The 23,896-nt window shown below is 34.4% G+C and overlaps 1 protein-coding gene across 8 annotated transcripts in view; it reads right to left on the bottom strand.

The window, feature by feature from the left end:
* LOC124535062 (peripheral plasma membrane protein CASK) overlaps window positions 1–23,896 on the bottom strand; it is a 311,619-nt gene that overhangs the window by 281,247 nt on the left and 6,476 nt on the right. For all 8 annotated transcript variants that reach the window (XM_047111099.1, XM_047111098.1, XM_047111104.1 and 5 more), the window contains 5 exons: window positions 23,365–23,540; window positions 22,447–22,569; window positions 17,524–17,698; window positions 14,802–14,923; window positions 14,222–14,401 (listed from right to left, as the gene is read on the bottom strand). In XM_047111099.1, the coding sequence (XP_046967055.1) occupies window positions 14,222–14,401; window positions 14,802–14,923; window positions 17,524–17,698; window positions 22,447–22,569; window positions 23,365–23,540 (776 nt within the window). The remainder of the gene's footprint in view (window positions 1–14,221; window positions 14,402–14,801; window positions 14,924–17,523; window positions 17,699–22,446; window positions 22,570–23,364; window positions 23,541–23,896) is intronic.

Raw genomic sequence — 23,896 nt, forward strand, 5'->3', positions numbered from 1 at the left:
AATACATAAATGTATAATTTAAAATAATTATTTTATAAAATAAATGGTGTAATAATAACTTTATTGCTAATTTGACAATCAGTTTTAATTGTCATCAAAATAAATAAAACATAATCATTTACATTATTTCTAAATAATAAAAAAATACATTTTGTCCAAATGGCTCATTTGGACAAAATGTATTCTAAGAAACTCACCCAGATGTGAAATAAAATAATAATCCCGAAGTGAGATTAATCATTTGAAGATTAGGATTACACACTTTGGTTGAAAAGTGAAAGCCTCACGTATACTTTATTTGGTTATACTTAATTTGTTCTTAAATATTTTATTTGGACAGAGATAAACGTTGTTCCATTTTACTAACCTGATTGGACAGAATTATCTAACTAACTTTTATGGCTAATGTTTTTGTCTATACTGATATATTTTGTAAAAATAAAATAATTTTTAAGGGCATCTTCACCTCACATATTTTTATAAATATGTAATCCTTTATTTAATTTAATATATATTTCAATATTAATCACAATTGCCTGAGAATTTTAACTCGAGTTTTTTCAATTTCCTTAGGACAATAAACAACATCGCCGGAAAAAAGGAAAGATTAATTAATTTTTTTTCTGGTAGTATATCTTACATCTTTGAATAATGGTCATGGTGTCCGAAAAATAAAGCGTCATTTTTCTAAGAACCACAATTTTAATTCTGATTTTTTTTTATTGTGATTTGCTCGAAAGTAAATAAGAAGAACGTAATTCAAATTACGATTTATGCATCACATACTTGCACACTTTTTACTAGAAACGATGGTATGTGACTGACAGCGAGGACATCTATCATACAAATTTATAAACATTTGTCAATTTATGAGAACAAATCAAATAAACAAAGCCCGAAACACTTTAAATTTCCAAACTAAAAACTGTTTAAACTTCAACAAGTAACAGTTACTTTCGCATTTATAATCGCGATAGATTATTAAGCTCGCATACAAAACGAACGCAAAAATAAAGCTAACGAGATATGGCTCCTTCAAACTGAACATGCCACTTTAATTTCTACTCCACCTGCTGAAAATTCACCGTGACATATGACAAGCGTTGCAACGTTCCGAAATGTAAAGTTTACGTCTACTTTAGCGAATGCAACGCTAGTAAAAAATTCTAGAACACTAAAAATTTTAACGTACATACATTTTAGCAGTATGCTATATTTCTGTAGTATATACGTTTTGGATCTATCATAAACAAAAACTTACTTGCACTCTTAAAAAAAAATAAAGGACAAAGTATTTACAGTTATATTGATTTTAATACAAAATATAACAAAAGTTGAATAAGAGATTTTTTAAATCAACATCACTTATAAAGATTAGTTCATATCCCAAAAGTGTATAAGTAACACCTTTTCTATCGATTGGGAGAAGATTGTGAAGTTATTATAAATACGGATATCAATACTTCTTAACTCCTGATAATTTCTTTCACCGCGAAACAAACCTTAAAAACATAAACCAAATACTCATTGATTTTCCGACTGATGGGGCGGATTCAAATATTGGTCTTAAAATTCGAATCACCTATTTAATACACATATAATATCATATCTTAATTTACATTTAAATTACAATTATCAATTAAATGAAATGGTTGTTTTGTACGACTCTTTTTATGGCATTGACGTTGGCGGACGAGCATATGGGCCACCTGATGGTAAGTGACAATGACGCTGTAAGAAATAGTAACTATTTCTCACATCGTCAATGCGCCACCAACCTTGGGAACTAAGATGTTATGTCCCTTGTGCCTTTAGTTACCCTGGCTCACTCACCTTTCAAACCGGAACACAACAACACTGCGTACTGTTGTTTAGCGGTAGAATATCTGATGAGTGGGTGGTGCCACGACTTATCAATAAAAAGAAAAACTGAAATAACGAAATGTTCTCTAAAATATACCGACACAAACATTAAGATAATAATACATCACAAAGATAACTATCGTTTGAGTTTTATCCGTTTACATAAAAGTTTTCAATTCATAGTGATATGTGATATTTACTTGGCGAACACGGCGTTATCGTATAAAATACACCCAAAACTTACACAATGTTGGTAAGAAACGAAATATCTCATAAGTATCTGACAAGGTAATCTAATCTTCTTAAGGATGGAACAACTGAATTAGTATCTTAAGGAATTGAATCATTCGTATTCCGTAAGCATTCCCAGTAGCTTTTTTTTTCTTCGATTTCCAACTAAGTCTTTACTAGCCGAGTCTTAAATCTTGAAACTTTAAAAAGGTTTTACTATAAGAGTATTAATTCGTGGATGTCGATAGAAATCAACTTTTAAGTACCAGGATTTTTACTTCTGCCAGTAAAGACTAGCATAATGAAATCTTGAAAAAAGAATTTTATGAGGTTTACTAAATGTTTAAATAAATTTTTCGATAGTAAAACGTTTTTCAATTCAAAAACAAAGAAATTTCGATTATGATTATTTTCCAGGTGGACTTAGTTGAAAAGCGTGAATCTTAACAAAAGATTGTTTGTTCAAATCTGGGCAACACCCACTGATTTGTTTTTATTTCATACCCGATGAAAAACAAAGCATCGCTGTGAAACCCACATACATAATGTGCCTGAAAGGTGTCCTTTGTTTTTTTTAGGTGGGGCAAATGGTTCACCTCATGGCTTAACATCACTAAGTAGCTATTCCTACAATTCCAATCCGCAACCGACCGTGAGAATTAAGACGTTATAATCCTCGTGAAGTTACACTGGCTCACTCACCATTCAACCCAGAACACAATAATACGAAGTATTTGATTTTAAATTAACATAGTTATTTTTATTATTAAAGTTATTAATTTCGGGATATTTACCATGTTTTTTATTTTTGTTCGGTGGAGCTCGATAATTCGACATTATCTAAAAATGTCTTGTTCACGAGACATTCGTAGATAATGTCACTCTCAGTCTCCCGAAATTAATAATTTTAATAATACTAAGTATTGTTGATTAGGTGTTGAATGTGTGGTACATATGTAAACATCCAATATTATTTACAAAAATTACGAAACATACATGACTATATTATATTATTCCTTGTCATGTCAAAGATAAATCATATTAGAGAGAGTGAGATAGGACATACATGTAACAAAAGAAGTCATCACAAAACTTGCATAAAACAATAACCGACGAGACATAATCAAACCGTACCACTAACTGGTCCTTAAATTAAAGAGGGTTGACACTTGGCAAGTTTGTAAGGATAAATTATGAGGGTCGAACGAGTGGCGGTCATTAATAATAATGTTAGCTATGGTACATTTTGTAAGCTTGTTTTTAGCTTGAATTTAAATACTAATACAAATAATTGGTCAAGATATCATTTCAATTATGTGTTTGAGAGTATTGATAAAAATACGAATAAGAACAAGAAGATTAGGGCACATATGCTTCATCGCACTTGATGATTAATGCATGGTAAACATATTTCACACATTATTTGATAATAAATGTTTAACCGGAATTGGAGTAGCGTGGCTCAACGAGAGGACACCTTAGCCCAGAAGTGGGACAGCTAAGATTTGTTACTTTCATATTAACATGCAGGGTCATGTTCTTCTAAAAAAAAAGGGGGCAAGTGCGAGTTGAACTCGCGTGAAGAGGGTTCCGTACGATGTTACCTATATGTTTTTTTTAAATCTGACCCAAATTTGTTTGTGGTAACTAAAAAAAGTATGAATGGTCCCTGATTGGAGAGGGATATTACTAAATATATTATCTATTGTTGAATTTTGTCTTGTTGTATATTCTTGAATACGCGGAGTAAGACCGAGTGACAGAAGGTATTCTGATATTTCATTTTTTGATTTGTCCTTAAAATCAATATTAAAGTCACCGGCAATAATAATCTTTTCGTTTGCACTAATAGCCTTTTTAATACATTCGACTGCAATTTTCGGAAGACATCTTGGTGATTTATATACGGTTAAAAATTGAACACCAAATGCTTTGAATTGAAGACATTCACAGTGTCCACCTCCTGGACTATCTATAAATAAACCTTTATTGGAACCGTCATCTAATTCATTGACGTAATTACAATTTATATATGCTATTGCACCCCTTCCGGGATTTGCATTCAATACATTGGGACCGTCTATTCTGCACACTTGCTCAAAACCTTCCAACTCAAAATTGTCGCTTCGAGAGCCCCAAGTTTCTACGAATAATGTAATATGAGATGAATGAATTATACAATCAGCTTTTACATCTAGTAAATGTTTACGCAATGATTGTACATTATGAAAGATTATTTGAATTTCATCTCCTGGTGACTGTAAAACTTCGAACTGGGGTATCAATTTATTTTCTAACAGTCTCATCATTTCCAAATGAACTGCACTTTTTTCTGATACCTTTGCTGGGGGATTGAAATTACCATCTGATGTAACCAAATAAAGGCCACTAGCTGAAGTAGCTCGAGAACAGGCTACATATAACATTGATCGCTTCACATTTCTACTCAAATGAACAACTATTTTTTCCATAGTGCAGCCTTGAGATTTATGAATCGTCATTCCCTCAGCTGGTACTACTGGAAATTGAGACCGATGTACCTTGAGGTTCGATGACTTCCATTGTTTCACTGTATACGTAGAAGTTTCTAGCGGTGTCCACTGAGATTCTATATATGCATGGTGATTCCGGGTATGAACCTCAAATTTATTCCTTGTCGCAATACCGACATTGTTATCAAACTGTAACCACAATCGCAAAGGTCTTCTTTCATTAGTAGTGATATGGCGACCATATTCTATAGCTTTCAGTAATCCTGTAGTGCCATTAACTAGTCCATCAGATGTATCTAGATTTACTGTTATCATATATCGGGCACTTATTTTCACATACAGTATCTTAGGCAAGCCGTATGTCTTCATTGTTGGTAATGCGTTCACTGATTGTAATGCTTTTTTTTTTGCTATCGGATTGGGTGAACCGGAAACTATGTCTATAGCCTTGACAGAACAACCTTCAGTATTCATTAGTGATAATTTTTGTTTGTTGTAATTGTCCACTTCTTTGTTACTTGCAAATAAATGTATAGCACCATCAGCATCAGCAGGTAAGCTGCTCATTTTGAAACACCGCGACTTGATAAGTTGAATATCAATGTGATTCATATTACCAGTAGCCATGTTATTCAAAGCAATAGCAAAATTGAGATCATCCCTCTGACGCATTATTTTAGTCATCGGAAACAGCCGAAATGGTTCCCACAATGGTGCACCAGCTAGAACTGCCATCGGATTACGTCCTGTATTAGGCTGAAAAATCCAGTTGTCTCCAACTGGCGGCAATTGATTAAAATCTCCTACAGAAATAATAGATTTACCAGCAAACGGGACGTCTGTATGAAAAATTTGCTGTAATCTGCGATTAATCTGATTGAAAGTCCTACTTCCCAACATAGATATTTCGTCTAAAATTATTAATTTAACTTTACATAGCTTACTAGCTAATGTGTTAGCCGTGCCTGCCGACAAAGACGGCATAGTACTACCACACTGTGAAATTGGCAAACAGAATGCGTTGTGAACAGTTTGTCCTCCAATACCAAACGCGGCTTTGCCAGTAAAGGCGCAAAGTAATATTTTTATTTCATCTGGGTTAGTTCCAGGCTCACGATTAAAGATTAACATTAAATATTGATAAAGGGCCTTTATCAGCAAGCTTTTACCAACTCCAGCACCGCCGCTGACAAAATAATAAAATGGGAGCTCTAATTGTTGCGTGAACAGATTTCCTAGGTGCAAAACAAAATTTCTTTGGTCACTATTCAACATTCTTAGTAATGCGAGCACATGATCTTCGTTCATTAATAATGGTTGAGCAATTACTCTACATATCAAGTCATTGCCTTGTTCCCCTTGTAATTGCAAACAATGGTCGGGATCAATTTCTTGGGTCTCCAATTCATATTCACCTAGAGCACAGGCTCTTGCTTCAGCTCGATTGTTATCATTTTCTTCATCATCATTTTCTGCATTTCGAACCGCTGCTAATAACGCTTCAAATTCTTCTGGCCCTCCTAAGGAATTGAACTGTATACTTTCTGATTTTATCATATTACATTTATTGAGGAAAATTTCTTCTAAATTTAATTCGTCATTTACAAGCTCTGACTCTTCATTCCTCCAAGGTACATATAACATAATCTGCTCTCTATAAAAGTTATCTGGGTCCTGCTCACGATTATATCGTCGAAAACGTATTATTTTAGGCTTTAATCTTCTTCGTATGTAGCCGTCATTATTTAATAATTGTATCCAGCTACCAGTTGTTCTATCTTCGGTATTTTCTTCCATATTTTCATTCTCGTACGATTTTGATAGCTTAGTTGAATAGGTATAATAGGCAGCAAAATATGCCAAGCTCATTCTTTCGAAATAATCATCCTGTGGTCGATTGATGTAATGGTCTAACAAATTTTTTTGAAATATATCAGTAGAGGAAGCATTCAATGACTTCAATGTTTCCATCGGCTTTAGAATACCTACTCGTTCGTTTGGATGACCCGTATTAATATAAATATCAGCTTCGCTGGCACGAGACAAAGGCAATCCTGCGAGGCAGTAAATAGCTTCTTGCGCAGAAATTTCTGATGAATTGAGAAACACTTTAGATATCGCACGTAGAGATTCTTTTATATTTGCATTACCATTTTTAGCTTCCTCTACAGCAGCTCTAAGTAAGTTGGACATACCTCTGTCAGTTTTATTAATGTAGTCTACAATATAAACTGAACATGCAAAAGGATCTAATATAAACTGGCAATCCATATTCGCCTGCTGTAGTTCTAATATTTTTTTGCAAAACGGATTTAACAAGATATCTTTGGGTTTTCTTTTCAAAAATATTTTTGGTCGTTTGAGTGTAGCTCTTACGGCTAAAATATATTCGGATATAGTTAATCCAGTGGATTTCAAGTAATCATCAAATGTGATATCATTAGAAACATTAGATAGGTCTTCTTTTAACTTTTTAGAATTTTTTTTCCATTTTGCTGTGGAAGGATCGTCTTTATACAATTCAGTCAACAATCTTGTTTTGTCCATTGGAAAGAAAGGTATTCCGAATCTGCATGGTCGGTCTGGTTTTGGGTGACATGTGTGAGTGTGTTTGTGTGTTTGTATTGCTACAAGATCGTTACTTATTTCATTACTGTCACAAGATACGATCATATCAACAAATTTTATGATATTTTCAATAGAAGTTTCGTCTTCGGGAGTATATATTGGTGCACCTTCTATCCACAACATTATGTGTGCATGTGGCGATCCACGATGTTGAAATTCTATCCTATGGTACTGATGGCTAATCTTATTGTCCCCAAATGGTCCTGATGGAACTAACCATGTCTTCATCAATTCTTTAAGCCTTGTTTCAAAAAATGTGACACAAATAAATGGGTCTGATTGAATAAGACGTGCCTTTTCCTCATAAGAGATAGATCGTGCCTCTTTAAGACTAACTTCTCCCTTATCAACAGTTTTTTTAAGTTGTTTTATAAGTTCTGGCCATTTGGCCTCTGCAGCTGACACAGTAACAAAAAGGGTTGGCACTCCGAATTGTCGAACCATAGCGAGTACCTTTTTTTTTTCGTTTTCCCAATGAGCTGGTGAATTTCTCACGTCGCACAAAACTCTATACCCGTCATCATGCTGTATAAGATTATTCAAATACTCATCTTTCAGCAGATTGGAAACTATAATAGGTACAGAATTATTTACTTTTTTTCGTAAGCAGGTCAAAATATTATTTCGCAGCTGTAACATTTGTTGTTTTTTCAACAAAGTAAATAAATAGTCAGCCCTCATGGCTCTCCGGTCAAATCTTGTTATCTCTGATTTCATAATTTCGGAATTACTCAAATTTATTTTGAATTTCCGCTCAACCCCTCCGTGTATTTTAATGAAGCCTAATTCTTCCATATATTCATCATAAATTAGTGACCTTGGTTGATTACCTTCTCCTGGCGCCATTGTAATAGTAACATCTTTTTCATTATCTAATAGAGTTTCTACATTTCCAGGGTTAATATTTTTTTCTTCTTGTGCCAAAACATCACACGTACATTTTTCGAGACAATTTTCGTCATCGGATTGGTCATCGTAAATCCACTCTTCATCATATTTGATACCTATTTTCTTAAACAAATCAGTTTGCACTAAATACTTTGCAGCTTCTCTGATTACGTCCGGCCGGATTCGCTCTTTTCGACCATGCTTATAACACATTCTCCGTTTTAATTCTATTGTAATAATGTGATTATCAGATGGATGTCTAGGCAACGCTGAAATCATAGTATTTACATCCACAGGCACGTTAACAACTCCACCTGTTAATCCATGTTGATAACCAAGGCCCTGCCCTTTTCTTACTATTTTAAGGAATATATGTCTTGGTGAAACCAATCGCTCCTCAAGTGGTGTAAGTTTTTGTAAAACGTCAGGAATATCAGGGAACAGTAAACCATTACTCATTGCTAATCTCGGTATTTTTCCCGCTTTCAAATTATTATGACAAGTGTAGCAAAACATATAATTATTATTATCAGAAAATGTACTTAATTTTATGTTTCTCATGACTTCATCTAGGAAAAAAGACAGATGATTTACTTTTAATGACTTCAGGGAGTTTCTATGCCACAATCTTCCGCAGCACGAACAAATGCTTGTGTGGCCATGTAAAATAGAATCAAAGAATTGTTTTTCAATTTTGTCCCAATCATTTTCAATATTCTGATTTCGTATATTTCGAATTTCGGTTTCACGAGTAGCGTATTCTGGATTTTTACGTGATAAACGATGCGCTATGGTATCACGTTCCTGTTCTAGCGTTTTATATGCAGGATCCTGACGTAAAATATGGTGTGATGCAGTGTTAAGTACCCGTTCGCGTTCCCTGTAAGTACGATCCTGACGTGAAATGCGACGCGAAACAGTATTGCGTTTTTGCTCCGTCTTGCGTCTACGAGGTACTGAACGTTGCAGTTTTTTCGACTCTTTATCTCGCTCTTTTTTTCTATTTTTAGTGTCATCACTACATCTGGATAATCTTTCTCGTTTGAGGTTATTCTCTAATATCCTTGACGATTTTCTTTTACAAGCAATAAGCGAAGTACTTTTTACTGGGCTGAAATTACTATTTATAGGGGCGTTCTGATCATACGAACAATTAGGATTTTCCAATGTTTCATAGGAAACAGGAATAGTAATCGAGAGAACAGTTTTCCCTAAAACCTCTATTTGACTACAGTTCGATAGTTTATTGATTTTTTGGCGCCTTTTTTTGTTTCTTTCACCAATACGTTTTCTTTCTAACTTAGTGCCACAGTATTTGTTTTGGGGACGTCCACCACGATTAATAACTGTAGACGGAAATTCTGTTAGCCTATGTGTTAAAAGAATGTTTAAAGTATGACTTCTTAAAAACTCGACATTGAATTTAATATTACATGGATCAAGGCCTAACACAATTGAAGTACTAAATGCTATTGCGTATAAGCCGCAATCAATCAAATTTGGTTGTTTTTGTACAACAGGAAATATGATTTCATTTTCTAGAATGTAAGGAAACAATTTTCTCAAATACTCTGCCTGTATTTCACTAAGATTTTTATACAAACTATCATAAACTTTGAGCGTATGAGATGAATAATAGACACAAACCCAATGCCCAACTTTCGAAAAATCGTCAGAATCAGGACGAAATAAAACCTGTAGAAAATTTGAGTTCGGATCAACAGGGAGAGCTTTTTGGCGCAATCTCTCTGTTGTTATCTCATAAACACTTCGGTTTTGATACCCATGAACTACTCTAAGTAAGGAGTTAAACTCCTCCACAACATCTTCTTCAACATAACTACCATTATCCAACAGATAGTTATATGATAACTGTACAGAAGTCATTTTCAATAGGGAAAAATATTTTTTGTGAAATATTTTTTTTTGTAATAAATCTTACTACGATAGAAACGACGAAAATTATCACATCAATATATAGAAGTCTGGGATACGTCTGCAGCATAGGGAGCCGACCGCGCGAATGAGCCGCGCGGGCCTTGTGTCTGTGACATAGACTCGAAATCCCCACCACACTCGCAGCGCAGCGCGCATCACATTAATATTACTCCAGCCAATACGTCATTAAATGCTTCAAAAACGTTCGATTTTTAATTTTCTTTCTTTAAATTATTAATCGAATATGAAAAACAAACAACCCCTGAAGAAAATTATAAGACTTATTGTTTAAAAAACCAATTGCTTAAACAATCATTTTATTACAATATTTTGTAATATATTTATCAGAGATCGAGACATTTGTATAACAATAGATTAATTATACCTCGAATTTTTGACGCTATAAAGCAATGAGAATGTTAAATTTTAATCGAGTGTAATCGAAATATGTTTTCTTTTCAAACTGTGAAAATTTTGTATTTGATAAGATTACCGACCAATGAAAATATATATAATGTAGAGATGAATTTTTTAATATATTTTAATCACTTTGATCGGACTGACTAGTGGAGGGCACGACCTTGGGGAAATCTATTGAGATGAAAATGTGCGTAAAGGTAGTATTCCAGGTATATATGTATATATTACCTGTATAATATATGTATATATGTATATACTGTATAATATAGGTATATATGTATATATTATTATTTATTTATATTTTCTTTCATTGATTATAAAAATAAAATGACTGTTTCTTAGTTATTCTTTATTATTAATTTTTTCCCTTTTATTTTTTGTAAATTTCTATTTATTTATGATCTGCGGTGAAAATTAGAGGTAAGTAGAAAATGAAATATAATCTCCCATACGAAATATTTTCAATTTATATTTTATAATGATTATTATTCGGAAGCATGTACCATTTGATCATGATTTATAATTAAATAATATTTTTAAATAAATTAAAAAAAAATCGTATAACACATTACATTTTATTTTTCACCTACCTATAATTTTAACTGCAAATAATAGATGAATTAAAATTTACGAATAATTGAAGGAAAAAAATAATAATAAAAAATAAAAAAGAATCAGTCACATTCTTATAATTAAAAGAAAAAAAAATATGAATAACTTAAAAAAAAAAGTTTAATTATGGACTCGAATACTACTTCTATGCACATTTTCATCCTGATCGGTTTTCCCATAAATTCTACATTTAAATTTTTAATTTTTCTAAACGATTCATACTATAACACTTTTATGTCTTCATTGATTTGTTTACAACTATATTATTGAAACAAGACACTAGCGCACAAATCTGTCTCAAGTAGAGCAACGTGAAGGTCATGTCTCATAATGCCGTAGTAAGGGCCCGCGCCTTACTAAGCATTTATTTGTCATACCGCGGGCGGAATTAAATTGAAAAATTAATTAATATCTCCTAAAACATTGGTCGTAGAATGCTCATTATGGGCTTATTTTTTTCGTTAAATATTCATCTACAAACCGATTTAACAAAACTTAACATTGGAGTTAAAAATATGTTCTCCCACACATTCCACCTGCAAATGTAAGTTGGTACGCACAATATTGAGTGATTTACCATGTTATTTTAATATCATGGACTTCTTATAGGTTTTCCTATAATCTATAAGGAGAAAACTAATTTCTGTATTTTTTTCAAAATTTTAGGTTCAGTAGTTTCGGAGATAAGGGGGGGGGAATGGTCGATTTTCGTCTATTTTCTTGAATAACTTGGAAACTATTTATTTTAAAATTACAAAAAAAAAACATTTAAGATCTTCTCAACAAGACCTTTCATTTGATATGCCACACGATGCAGTTTTCAGATATTTTTTTTTTTAATTTTCCCCTTCCCCCCCAAAATGACCCCCCATATACAGATTTCATCTACTCACGTCACACCTCTGTGTTTGGGTTACAGGAATTGATATGTGTACCAAATTTCAACTTAATCGGTCTAATAGATTCGGAGATAATTGACTGTAAGCGACGGACGGACAGACACACGAGTGATCCTATAAGGGTTCCGTTTTTGTATTCAGACGTACGGAACCCTAAAAACTAACTAAAATTCACTTTATAGATGAATAGGCTATTTGACTGGTTTTTAAAATCCATTTTATATTATTTAGTAGAAGTTAAGGAACCCAGTAAAAGTTGTTTTTTTTTTATTTCCTTTACATATTTGCCGAAAAATATCATATTAAAAATTCCATATTTAAATAGCGCGCAAAAACGCTATTTGGACAATATGGCGCTGCAATAGAGTCGGTGACGTCACTTTCCTGTATTTTAGTCTGTGGTACATATAGTAGAAAAGCAAAGTTTACAAGAAAGTGACTTCATCATGAGCCCGGCCAATCAGGAGCGTTTTGTGTCACGTGACAAACGTTTGAAAAAATGCATTTTTATTTATGGTTTTTTGAAAAAATAGTACATGTGTTATTTTCAACTTTTGTTACTAACAACCATTTTTAAACTCACCATATACACTGATTAGAATAATTCACAATTTATTTTTCGCATTGTCAAATAGCCTTATTATACCGGTTTTTTGACTTAAATATTTTAACTGCCATTCATAATTAACAATTAAAATAACCATTGATGGCGATGTTTTATACGTCACAGGGATCCCGAAACGGATACAATGTTGTCATACTACTAGTAATTAAATGCCATTAAAAGAAATACAAAACATGGTATGAAAAAATATTTTTGAACGAATCTTTCTTTCAAATACCTATATGTTATATAACCGCTTTTATCCTTAAATCAAGAAAATGTATTAAAATACTAAAATTTAAGAAATTAACCGCAAGCTATAAACAAATACATGCTACGGTTTTATCGCCAACATTAACAGATTAAAACACGTAATTTCCTAATAGAAATAATAATTTTGCCAAAGGTCTCAATTCGTGCTAGTAATATCAAACAATGCTGCGTTTGATATTTCTACACTTTCTAATTAACTAATACACAAAAGCGAAATGGGTATTATTCGAGGAAACTTTAAAACTCCATCTCTAAAATCTAGTTAGAATGAAACTTGAAAGATGAATACGTCATTCAAACAGCGCCATCTTACGGAATAACTCGGAACTTGTTAGCTAACTCTTACCTATAATTCCCCTTACCTAAAAAAGCGTTAATACTGAATTTATTTATGAAAGCGCGGAAATTTCCTTGACCATAATTTAAATACAAAATACTCGTTACGACCACGACTACCCATTACGACGTAACATTTTTAACAGCGCCTTAAAATGCGTGTCGTTATCCATTCTCATATTTATACGTTTTATTGCGAGGCCAGGATAATAAAGCCTTATCATTCTTTCCGCTTTAACCGCTCATATATTTTGGGTTCATTTTTAGTCTTCATTTTACTTTCTTCGTTTCGTTTCGTTATGACACATCGTTCTGTATATTTTTTAAATATGCAATTCTTTTAGCGCATTGAAGTGTTATTGGAAAATTAAATAAATAGATAAAATTAAGCACTTTTATTTTATTCGGCATTTCTAATAACACTAGTTAAAATTATAATAATAAATGTTGTAAAATATGTACCTAAACAACCTATATCAGTCCAAAACGGGCCGTACAAACTGCAACTTCAACAAGGCACAACGAATAAAGATGATTCTTTTGTTTTTACGTCACATAAATCTAACGAATTAAAGAAATGTCAGCCTCAAAAGGCGCCGCAAGAATTAGGGGGTTCTCTGTACCCAGGAATCACCTCAAGGAATTGGTGGTCCGCATGGATGGGCCGATCGTCAGAGCGATACGGTCGCATGCGGAAGCAATTTTTTGGCACCCGGCGAAAAGACAGAGAAGGTACCACTGGTTTTTACAATAGTTCCAATGTACTAGGGTACCTGTCATCCTTCATGTAAAATACGCGATTCCTTAAATTCTATGGTAAAAATGTGACCACCGCCATAAGTAGGGGGTACCGCTGGTTTAGTTCCAGTGTACTAGGGTACCTGGCATCCTGGCTCCCCTTCATGTGAAGGACGTGTTTCCTTAAGTTCTACATGACATGATATATGACACTGCGGCTGATTTCACTGACAAGCCAACTTAGTGTAAAATGCCACGGGTCCAGGTAGAGAGGTGTAAAGTGCGGGGCGGTCACTGACCTTGACATGCGGCGCGGCGAGCAGGCGGCGCAGGTCGTGCACGGCGGCGGCGCTGGCGGGCGCGGCGCCGGAGCGCAGGCGCGCGGCCGCCTCGAGCGCGGCGCGGGCGCGCGCGCGACCCTCCGCCGCCGGCGCGCGCCCGCTCGTCACCACCACCGTGCACGCGATGCGGTCGTACACCTGCGGGAGCGCTCCGTTAGTCATTGGACTTATTTCATAACTCAATAGAGGACGATCGAATGGACCATTTGGGCAATTGTCTATCTTTATTAGCACTGTAACACATAATATCGTCTATCGTCGCCATTTATGGGAACTCTGATGTTATGTAAAAGTGTATTTTATTAAGCAGTGCAAAGTGTATTTTTGAAGATAGAATGACTATACTATCTAATACAATGATTAATAATAATATTCGTTTACTTTTTTGTTTTTTTTTTTATATACTTATTTTTATAACATAAACATAGTTGAATAAACATGTTTAAAATAAATAGATTTCGACCTCTACTGACCTAACATATGAAAACCAATTAAATGTTTGTATTTAATGTAAACAGAATATAAAAATAATACAAACTTCTAGTAAAGATCGTAGTTGCAGATCATCCAACACGCTGTGGAACAGGTCCGGGTCCATAAAGGGTGGTCCGTCTTGAAGGACAGCTACATCATCTAGCGATTCTACTATGAGATTAACAGCTGGAACAAAGGAAAAATATGTTTTATAAGTAAATAACATCAATCAAAATACACATATAAGCAATGGTTTTGGATATTATTTGGACAACCAAGTCCATATACAGTAATGCCCGGTATATTATGCGATTATGTAGAGCCTGATATTCATTTATTTGCGTGAAGGCGTTGGCACAGATTATGACAACCCGTTATAACAAAGGTACCATTGAAAATCAGAGTTGGGTTTTTGGATAGCTGAATGACATTACCTATATAGGACAAGATTACTGTCATTGATTACCAAATCTGTTTTTTTATGTTTTCTTTCATTTTTGTTGTACTTTTTTGTAGATTAAGTGCTACATTCTTAATTTTTGTAATTATGACCTAAATAAAAATGTGTTTCTTTTCTTTCAGCGACATCTAGTGGCTATCTTGGAAATTATCACCTCATAACAGGTCTTATAAAACGAGTGAGGACAAACAAGTTTTCTACTTTTGCGTATTGTTTATGTACTTTATTGTTTACCAATATACTCGCTTCAAAACAGTACATTCGAAGATTGTATTGAGCAAAATCCTCTATCACACGAGACTATTGAGTCGAGGGTAAAAATAAATAACCAGCTTCATAAGCATACATTTTTTACCAATAATAGGGAATTCCTTAATTAGTGCGTAAATAAGCATATATTAGTAACTCTTTTTTAAGTAGGGTTATTGATCCTTTGAAGACTAAACGTAAATCTAGACTGAAAGTTAAACTACTAGCGAACCAAAAGAGACAACTTTATTATCTTGGCGCGCGTGCCAGATAATCACTCAATTATAATCACAGTATAGCGCGAAGTTTCGGACTCTGTAAAAACAGTAAATCCTCCTTGGGCAATACATTCGTTTCTACAATAGAATTCGATGCTATAGTGAGAGAGTACTCACAAAATCAATTAATCCTTCTTGGATTTGTGTCATATGTCACCGTGAGATTACAAAATTCGTTAGATTACAATCTGCCTCGTCAGATTGTAAGTCGATATAATGTGGCCGTGAAATATGATTGCAATTTAATCGATGGGAAGCGGTCATACATCACACAACATCGTGAGGAAACCTGCATGTGACAAATTTCATAGAAATTCTGCCACATGTGTATTCCACCAACCCGCATTGGAACAGCGTGGTGGAATTTGTTCCAAACCTTCTCCTCAAAGGGAGAGGAGGCCTTTAGCCCAGCAGTGGAAATTTACAGGCTGTTGTTGTTGTTGTTGTTGTTGTTGAAGCGGTCAAATAGGCTATTTGACAATGCGAAAAATAAATTGCTAATTATTGTAATCAGTGTATATTATGAGTTTAAAAATGGTTATTTACTAATGAAAGTTGAAAATAATACTTAATTTATTCAAAAATCCATTTTTTCAAACGTTTGTCACGTGACACAAAACGCTCCCGATTGGCCGGGCTTACGATGAAGTCACTTTCTTGTAAACCTTGTGTTTCTACTATATGTACCACAGATTAAAATACAGCAAAGTGACGTCACCGACACCATTGCAGCGCCATATTGTCCAAGTATCGTTTTCGCGCGTTATTTAAATATGGAATATTTAATATGATATTTTTCGGCAAATATGTACTAGAAATTAAAAAAAAACAACTTTTACTGGGTACCTTAACCTCTACTAATTAATATAAAAACCAGTCAAATAGCCTATTTAATCATTCAGGTTTCCTCACGATGTTGGGTGATGTATGACCGCTTCCCATCGATTAAATTGCAATCATATTTCGCGGTTACAATATTACGACAGTTTACAATCTGACGAGACAGATTGTAATGTAACGAATTTTGTAATCTCACGGTGACATATACACAAATCCAAGAAGGATGTATTGATTTTGTGAGCACTGTCTGTATATCATCGAATTCTATTGTAGACACGAATGTAATGGTAAGCTATCAAATTGGCCGCAGTGCGCGCTCACCCGCTACGGAACCGAAACGTGGACACTCACGACAAGGCTGGTCCACCAGCTTAAAGTCGCTCAGCGTGCTATGGAAAGGGCTATGCTCGGCGTTTCTTTGAGGGATCGCATCAGAAATGAGGTGATCCGTCAAAGAACCAAAGTCATCGACATAGCCCACCGGATTAGTAAGCTGAAGTGGCAGTGGGCTGGTCATATTTGTCGTAGAACCGACAACCGTTGGGGAAAACGTAAAACGTGTTCTAGAGTGGAGACCGCGTCCCGGCAAACGTAGTGTACGTCGTCCTCCCGGTGGAGTGACGATATACGCAAGGCGGCAGGCAGGAGCTAATAGCCGGAGAAAGACCACAGTGGCGTGAACTGGGAGAGGCCTATGTCCAGCACTGGACGGAAATGGGCTGATGGATTGGATAATAAGAAATCTGAAATTGTGATTTTCATTGACATTTTTTAGTGACTATTAAAAGATTTTTTTCGTGTTTTATAATATTTGACATATTAACCTAAAGAGAATAAAAAAATAAAGAATCGACTGTTTCGCGATACGAAGTTAGAAGTCAGCTAGTAATAATATGAAAACCAGTCAAATAGCCTATTTAATCGATGGTAAGCTATCGAATTCCGCAGTGCGCGCTCACCCGCGGCGTTGGCCTCCTCGACGAGCACTTGTCGACGCGCGGGCGGCTCGTCGTCGTCGTCGTCGTCCACGGACGCGGCCGCCAGCGTGGCCGCGCGCAGCCGCCGACGACTATTGAACTTCTTCAGCTCCTCCACCGTGCCCGACAGGTGAATGCGGTTCTGCTTGTCGCGATCCTTAACGATGCAAAAATATATACAGGGTTATTTTTTTTTTTTTAGGGAAACAAACTATAAGATAAACTTATGGGATAGGAATATACAAAATTACATATATCAGCTAAGTTTCCACTAGTAATTAGACACATATTATTAAAATTAAAAAAAGACTAACATACATAAAATCAAACATTAAAAACGTATACTGACGAATTTCTTCGGCAGTTATCTATATATATATATATATATATATATATATATATATGTTTTGCCTATAATTTAACTAACCGATGTAGCCATTAATGCCTTCAATTTTGTTTAATATGTTTTGTTACTTTTTTTTTTAATTTCGTTTCGTTTAATTATGTTTATGTTACTATACTATATATATTCGGCAGTTATCTATATATATATATACATCCTACAACCTTTTTGGCGTCATGTACGTGGTGCATCATTACGACGTCCCCAAGTTCCCCTTACTTTACTTAACATGTCATAATGAATACTGCTTAGTTTTTTGATTTCCAGGTCCTTGGGATACGTTGTTTTCCGATAAAAAGAAAATCCGCGATATTCGTCTTTCAGTTATGCCCAAACATTTTTGAACCCCTAACCATGATGATACATTTAAGGCTTCCTAGATATATTGATCATAATTTACCCATGGCATCGATTATTTAGCGTCCTCACAGGATGGACTGTATTTGGAAGTGCGACGTTGCCAGCTTTAGGTTTGTTGTCTCTTTCTTTTCCTATCGCTGTTCTGTACAAATAGTTCAACGTTTATTTTGTTCCAATATTCGTACGGCTTATACATATACGGATGCCCAATATGTTATAATATGTAAATACTAATCTTTTGCTTCCTATCCTGGATTACGCCGACGACTGTTATACACATCTCACGGAGGATCAGCGAAAAACTCGGGCAATTTCAAAATTTCTAAATTAGATTCATATTTGGTTTGCGTAAATATGATCGTGTCTCTCATTTTCGTGGCTCTGCCCATAAAACTTCATCGGAATAATTATGTCCTCTCTATCATATTATTTTGTTGTTGTATTTGTTATCTCCTGTGTTTTATTTTTCCTGTATGTCCTAAATGTCTACCTACCAATTTTTATATGTACAATAATTAAATGATAGTACTTATAATAAAATGAATTTACTGGGAACAGTGCTTTCATTTTATAGTTGGTAGCTTGCAGCCACATAGTACCACCTCAAATAATACTGTATGCCTCAAGATCACTATGTTATCGTACAAGGTTCAATTTTGGGTCCCTTTCTATTTCTGGTATATATAAATGATCATCCTTTCTATGTTAAAGGTATTTGTGATATAGTGTTGTTTGCTGACAATACTTCACAGATTTTAAAGGTTGACAAAAAAAACTGACTATGACGACATGAACGGTGCGTTATCACAGATACACAATTAGTTTACAGTAAATAATTTAGTTTTGAATGCTCAAAAAACAAAATGTGTAGTTTTTACCCTACCCAATGTTACAAAGCATAATTATAAGATAACTTGAAACGGTGACCGTCTTGATGTAGCCGATACTGCGGTGTTCTCAGGAATAGAATTGGATTCCAAACTTCAGTGGAGTCCTCATTTATCATCCCTAAAAGGAAGACTCAGCTCCGCAACATACGCGGTAAGAAAAGTTTGACAACTAACTGATGTTGATACCGCTCGTCTAGTATATTTTGTTTATTTTCACAGTATTATGTCATATGGCATATTATTTTGGGGTAACGCTGCAGATATTGGATCTGTCTTTATTTTACAAAAGAGCAAAAAGCAATCCGGTTTATTTATAATCATGGAGCTAAGGACTCTCTTCGGGATGTTTTTAACAAAGTAGGAATAATCACTGTTCCGTCACAGTATATTTACAACAATATTATGTATATTCACAGCAACATTGATCACTTTGATAAAATCAGTGATCATCATTGTACGTGCACTAGAACTAATGATAAACTTATAACGCCAAGTTTCCGACTCCGCAAAGTCAATAAATCCTTTTTGAGGCAAGGTATCCGATTCTATAATAAAATTCCGCAGACATTTTTAACTTTGCCGTTTCGTAAATTCAAATCGTTTGTAAAAAATACATTGGTAAAAAAGCATATTATTCGAAACAAGATTTTATAGATGATAAAAAAGCGTGGAGGTAATACCTGTTGACTTCCTAGCAGGATATATTAATTTATATAATTGTATTAACTAACACGACTTTGTATTTTTTAAATGTTGAAAAAGAGTAACTACTAAATTTCTTGCCGGTTCTTCTCGGTAGAATCTACTTTCCGAACCCCAGTAGCTTCACTTAATTGTAAAATGACGATTCAAAAGTGTTTGTTAAAGCGTACTTAATTAAAGTTTATTTTGATAATTTTTTTTTAATTGGGTGTCCGTATGCAGCTATTAGACGTCCGTATACAGCTATTGGGCGTCCGTATACAGCTATTGGGCGTCCGTATACAACTATTGGGCGTCCGTATACAGCTATTGGGCGTCCGTATACAGCTATTGGGTGTCCGTATACAGTTATTGGGCGTCCATATACAGCTATTTGGCGTCCGTATACAGCTATTTGGCGTCCGTATACAGCTATTTGGCGTCCGTATACAGCTATTTTGCGTCCGTATACAGCTATTTTGCGTCCGTATACAGCTATTTTGCGTCCGTATACAGCTATTAGACGTCTGTATATGGCTATTTGGCGCTTGTACAAAGTACTAAGCTTTACGCCGGTTTATTTACACCGAATAATAAAAACTACCAATCACGAATAACAGAAGATTTAACAGTACAGATACCAATCACGATTGATATAGATGTTGTACAAACTTTCACCCCCTTTTAGTCCCTTAGAGGATGATTTCGTGGATGGAAACTATCCTTTCTTTCTACTTTCCTTTTTTATCTTGTTAGGGTATGATTTTGGAGACAAATTTATCCTATGTTCTTCTCTACAATGTCTCCATACTAAATTTTATCTAAATCGGTTCAGCAGTTTAATCGTGGAAAGATAACAGACAGACAGACATACTTTATGTTATTATTATGAATAATGAATATAAATATTAATTATTGTAAAATATTTAAAATTTTTCTTCCACGAAGTCCTCGGGAATTCATATATTCATTATTAATATATTTAATAAACATTAAATAAGTTCCAATAACAGTTTATTTCTACTCACTGATGTAAAACAAACAATAATCAAGCACCGAATAGGTATTATGCAAGTCGTAAGTGAAATGAGCGAGACGGCAACGTCGCAATTTTGGACGCCAAACAAGCGAATCCGTAGTCAGGAATTCCCCTCGATATACTGTGTGCGATATACGCGCTGCGGCAGCGCCTCACCTGCGCGGTGATTTCTTCGGGAACTTTTCAATATTTTATTTCAACTATTTTAAGCGACTTTTACCTTCCGTCGATTTTTGTACTACGGCTAGCTAGGATGAATAGGACCTCAGTACCACCGGCTAAAAAAGTGGCGTCCGGTATACGGACGCCAGTTTAAATGTATTTTCGCCTTCAGTGGACGGCCAATTGTTTGCGGGATATATATATATATATATATATATATATATATATATATATATATATATATATATATATATATATATATAAACAAAACAGGCAAAACATTTATACACGTCAGAACAAACTATGAATTGATACATAAATTAATATTATTAACTTTATTTTTAAAAGAATACATTTTTTCGAATAATATATCAATGTCCGAATAAACTTTATTATAATTTTGGCAGCTACGATATAAGAAGATATTATTAGTACTTTTCGTTTTACAAATCGGCACATTATTATTGGTAACTCGACGTATATCCGTTAGGAGGTGATAGGGGTGACTACTCAAAAATGGGTCACTTTTGGATTATGCATATGGGGGTTAAAATTATTGCAAATAGTCACCCCTATTTACTTCAAATTACCAATAACCCTGTATATGAGATATACATACTGGAATGTAGGTGCATGAGCAATTTAGCCATAACCAAAATATAGTATGTGGTCACCACTGCCGTAAAAATATTAACGATTCCTTACATCACCTAGTAACCAGGAACTAAGTTATGGTGTCCCTGGCGCTATAAGAAATATTAACATGAACTCAACAATACATATTATCGCTTATTGACTGTAGAATATATGATGAGTAGGTGGTAACCTTACCTAAGGTAGCTAACCTAACCTACCCAAACGGACTGGCACAAAGCCCCACGGCGACGAACAAAAACATTTTTCTAGAAATCACTTTACCTTAATTCTAATTTTAAAACATCCACTAACATGTATATACAGTACACACAAATACTTGTATAGTACGACACAAATTAGACGTAGCATCGGAAAATGCAATGGAATAAATATAAAACCGATTACTGCTGATTTACACAACCAATAGAAATAGCTCCCTATCGCGCCATTCGAAGCTATTCGTCGTTACACATTCACGCGTCAGAGAAAGCAAGTGCATGTAAATCGGCGCGTCATATATTAGGTCATATGATATTATAAGTTATTACGTTTGTGCAAAGATCACATTCGCATGAGAAATAAATATTGATAATTTGGTATAGCGTACTCAATTCGGATGTGATCGGTTTAACGAATTTTGCCGATGCGACATCTAAGTTGTGTCGTACTATATGTGTTTGCATCACAAATACTTGGGATTTATTTTTTTACGTAAAAACTATAAAAATACTTACCCTGATCCATCGGTGGTTTAGAACTTCTTGTATATTAATTCTTTGTGTATGGTCGACCGTCAGCATGCGCTGCACGAGATCTTTGGCAGCATCGCTTATGTCGTCCCAAAGAGGTGCATCAAACTACGACGAAAATTATGTATGATTATATGTATGCACTCAGCTATATGTGTGGTTTTATCACATATTTCGTTAATAAAAGATGATCGAATCCTGGGCACATATGTTATTATTAAGGTTGTAATAGCTGCAATTGAAATATCTGTTATAATCAATGTGAATTTTAAAATAGTTTTCCTTCTTGAAACATACGTTAAGATTGCTGCATTGATTCTATTCCTGAACGAATGATCATTAAGCAACGCAAATTTTATGTGCCAAAAATTTTGAGTCCGATAAATAAATAAATAAAATATGGCGATCTGATGGTTTGGACTATTGGTACTTGCTCACCAAATTACCAAAGACTAATAAATTTTTAACTCCAAACGGTAACTGAACAATTCTTAAAAGGGGAAATTAATTAAACAAATTAGTCCGATACGGATCGAACCATTAAGCTCATGATTCGTTGCTTTATTAACCGGTAACTAGAGCAATGAGAATCTTTTAAAACCTACGAGTTAAAAACTGTTAGATATTTACTATTGATTAAATTTTTTTTATACATTTTCATAGAATATAAATAATTTATTATTGGACAACATCACATACGTTACTCTGATCCCAATGAAAGTAGCTAAAGCACTTGTGTTATGGAAAATTATAACCCGAGACAACAAAGAAAACTAATGAACTTTTTGTACATCGACTCTGCTGGGAATCGAACCCGGGGCCTCGGAGTGACGTACCCATGAAAACCAGTGTACACACTAATCGACCATCGACACTATAATTATTATCTTTTATACCACTTACGCGTAATCTTCCACGACAAATAGCCTCAAAAAGCCGCTCCCTTGTCCCGGTGAAGGGCAAATAGCCCACGAGCAAAACGTGCAGTAATATTCCAGCTGCCCATACATCCACCGGCTTCCCATACAGTTGACTCGACACTACTTCGGGCGCCATGTAGTGCGGAGTACCAATGCGACCTATACAAGTTAAATAATATATACTCCCAATTTCAAAGTATCAAATTCAATTTTAAACGAATGCGTGTAATAAAATGAGAATTTAAATTGGGTGGTAAGCATTAGTGCCATTATGTTTTATTAAATAAATATTATTTAAGTTAAATAACCCTATGCGTTAAATACACAGATCTAAGAATGACATAAACAATCACAGTTATAACAATACATATGTTTATTTAGCTTTGTACTTGAGCTATTAAACGGATCACATTTATTTATTTGACGTTTTAGTTTTTTTTTTAATTATTTACATATAAGCCAATGACGACAAATTATGTTTAAAAAAATATTTGGAATTAACTCATACTTTTCAT

Source organism: Vanessa cardui, chromosome 14 (assembly GCF_905220365.1).
Source record: "Vanessa cardui chromosome 14, ilVanCard2.1, whole genome shotgun sequence".
NCBI classification, from domain to species: Eukaryota; Metazoa; Arthropoda; class Insecta; order Lepidoptera; family Nymphalidae; genus Vanessa; species Vanessa cardui.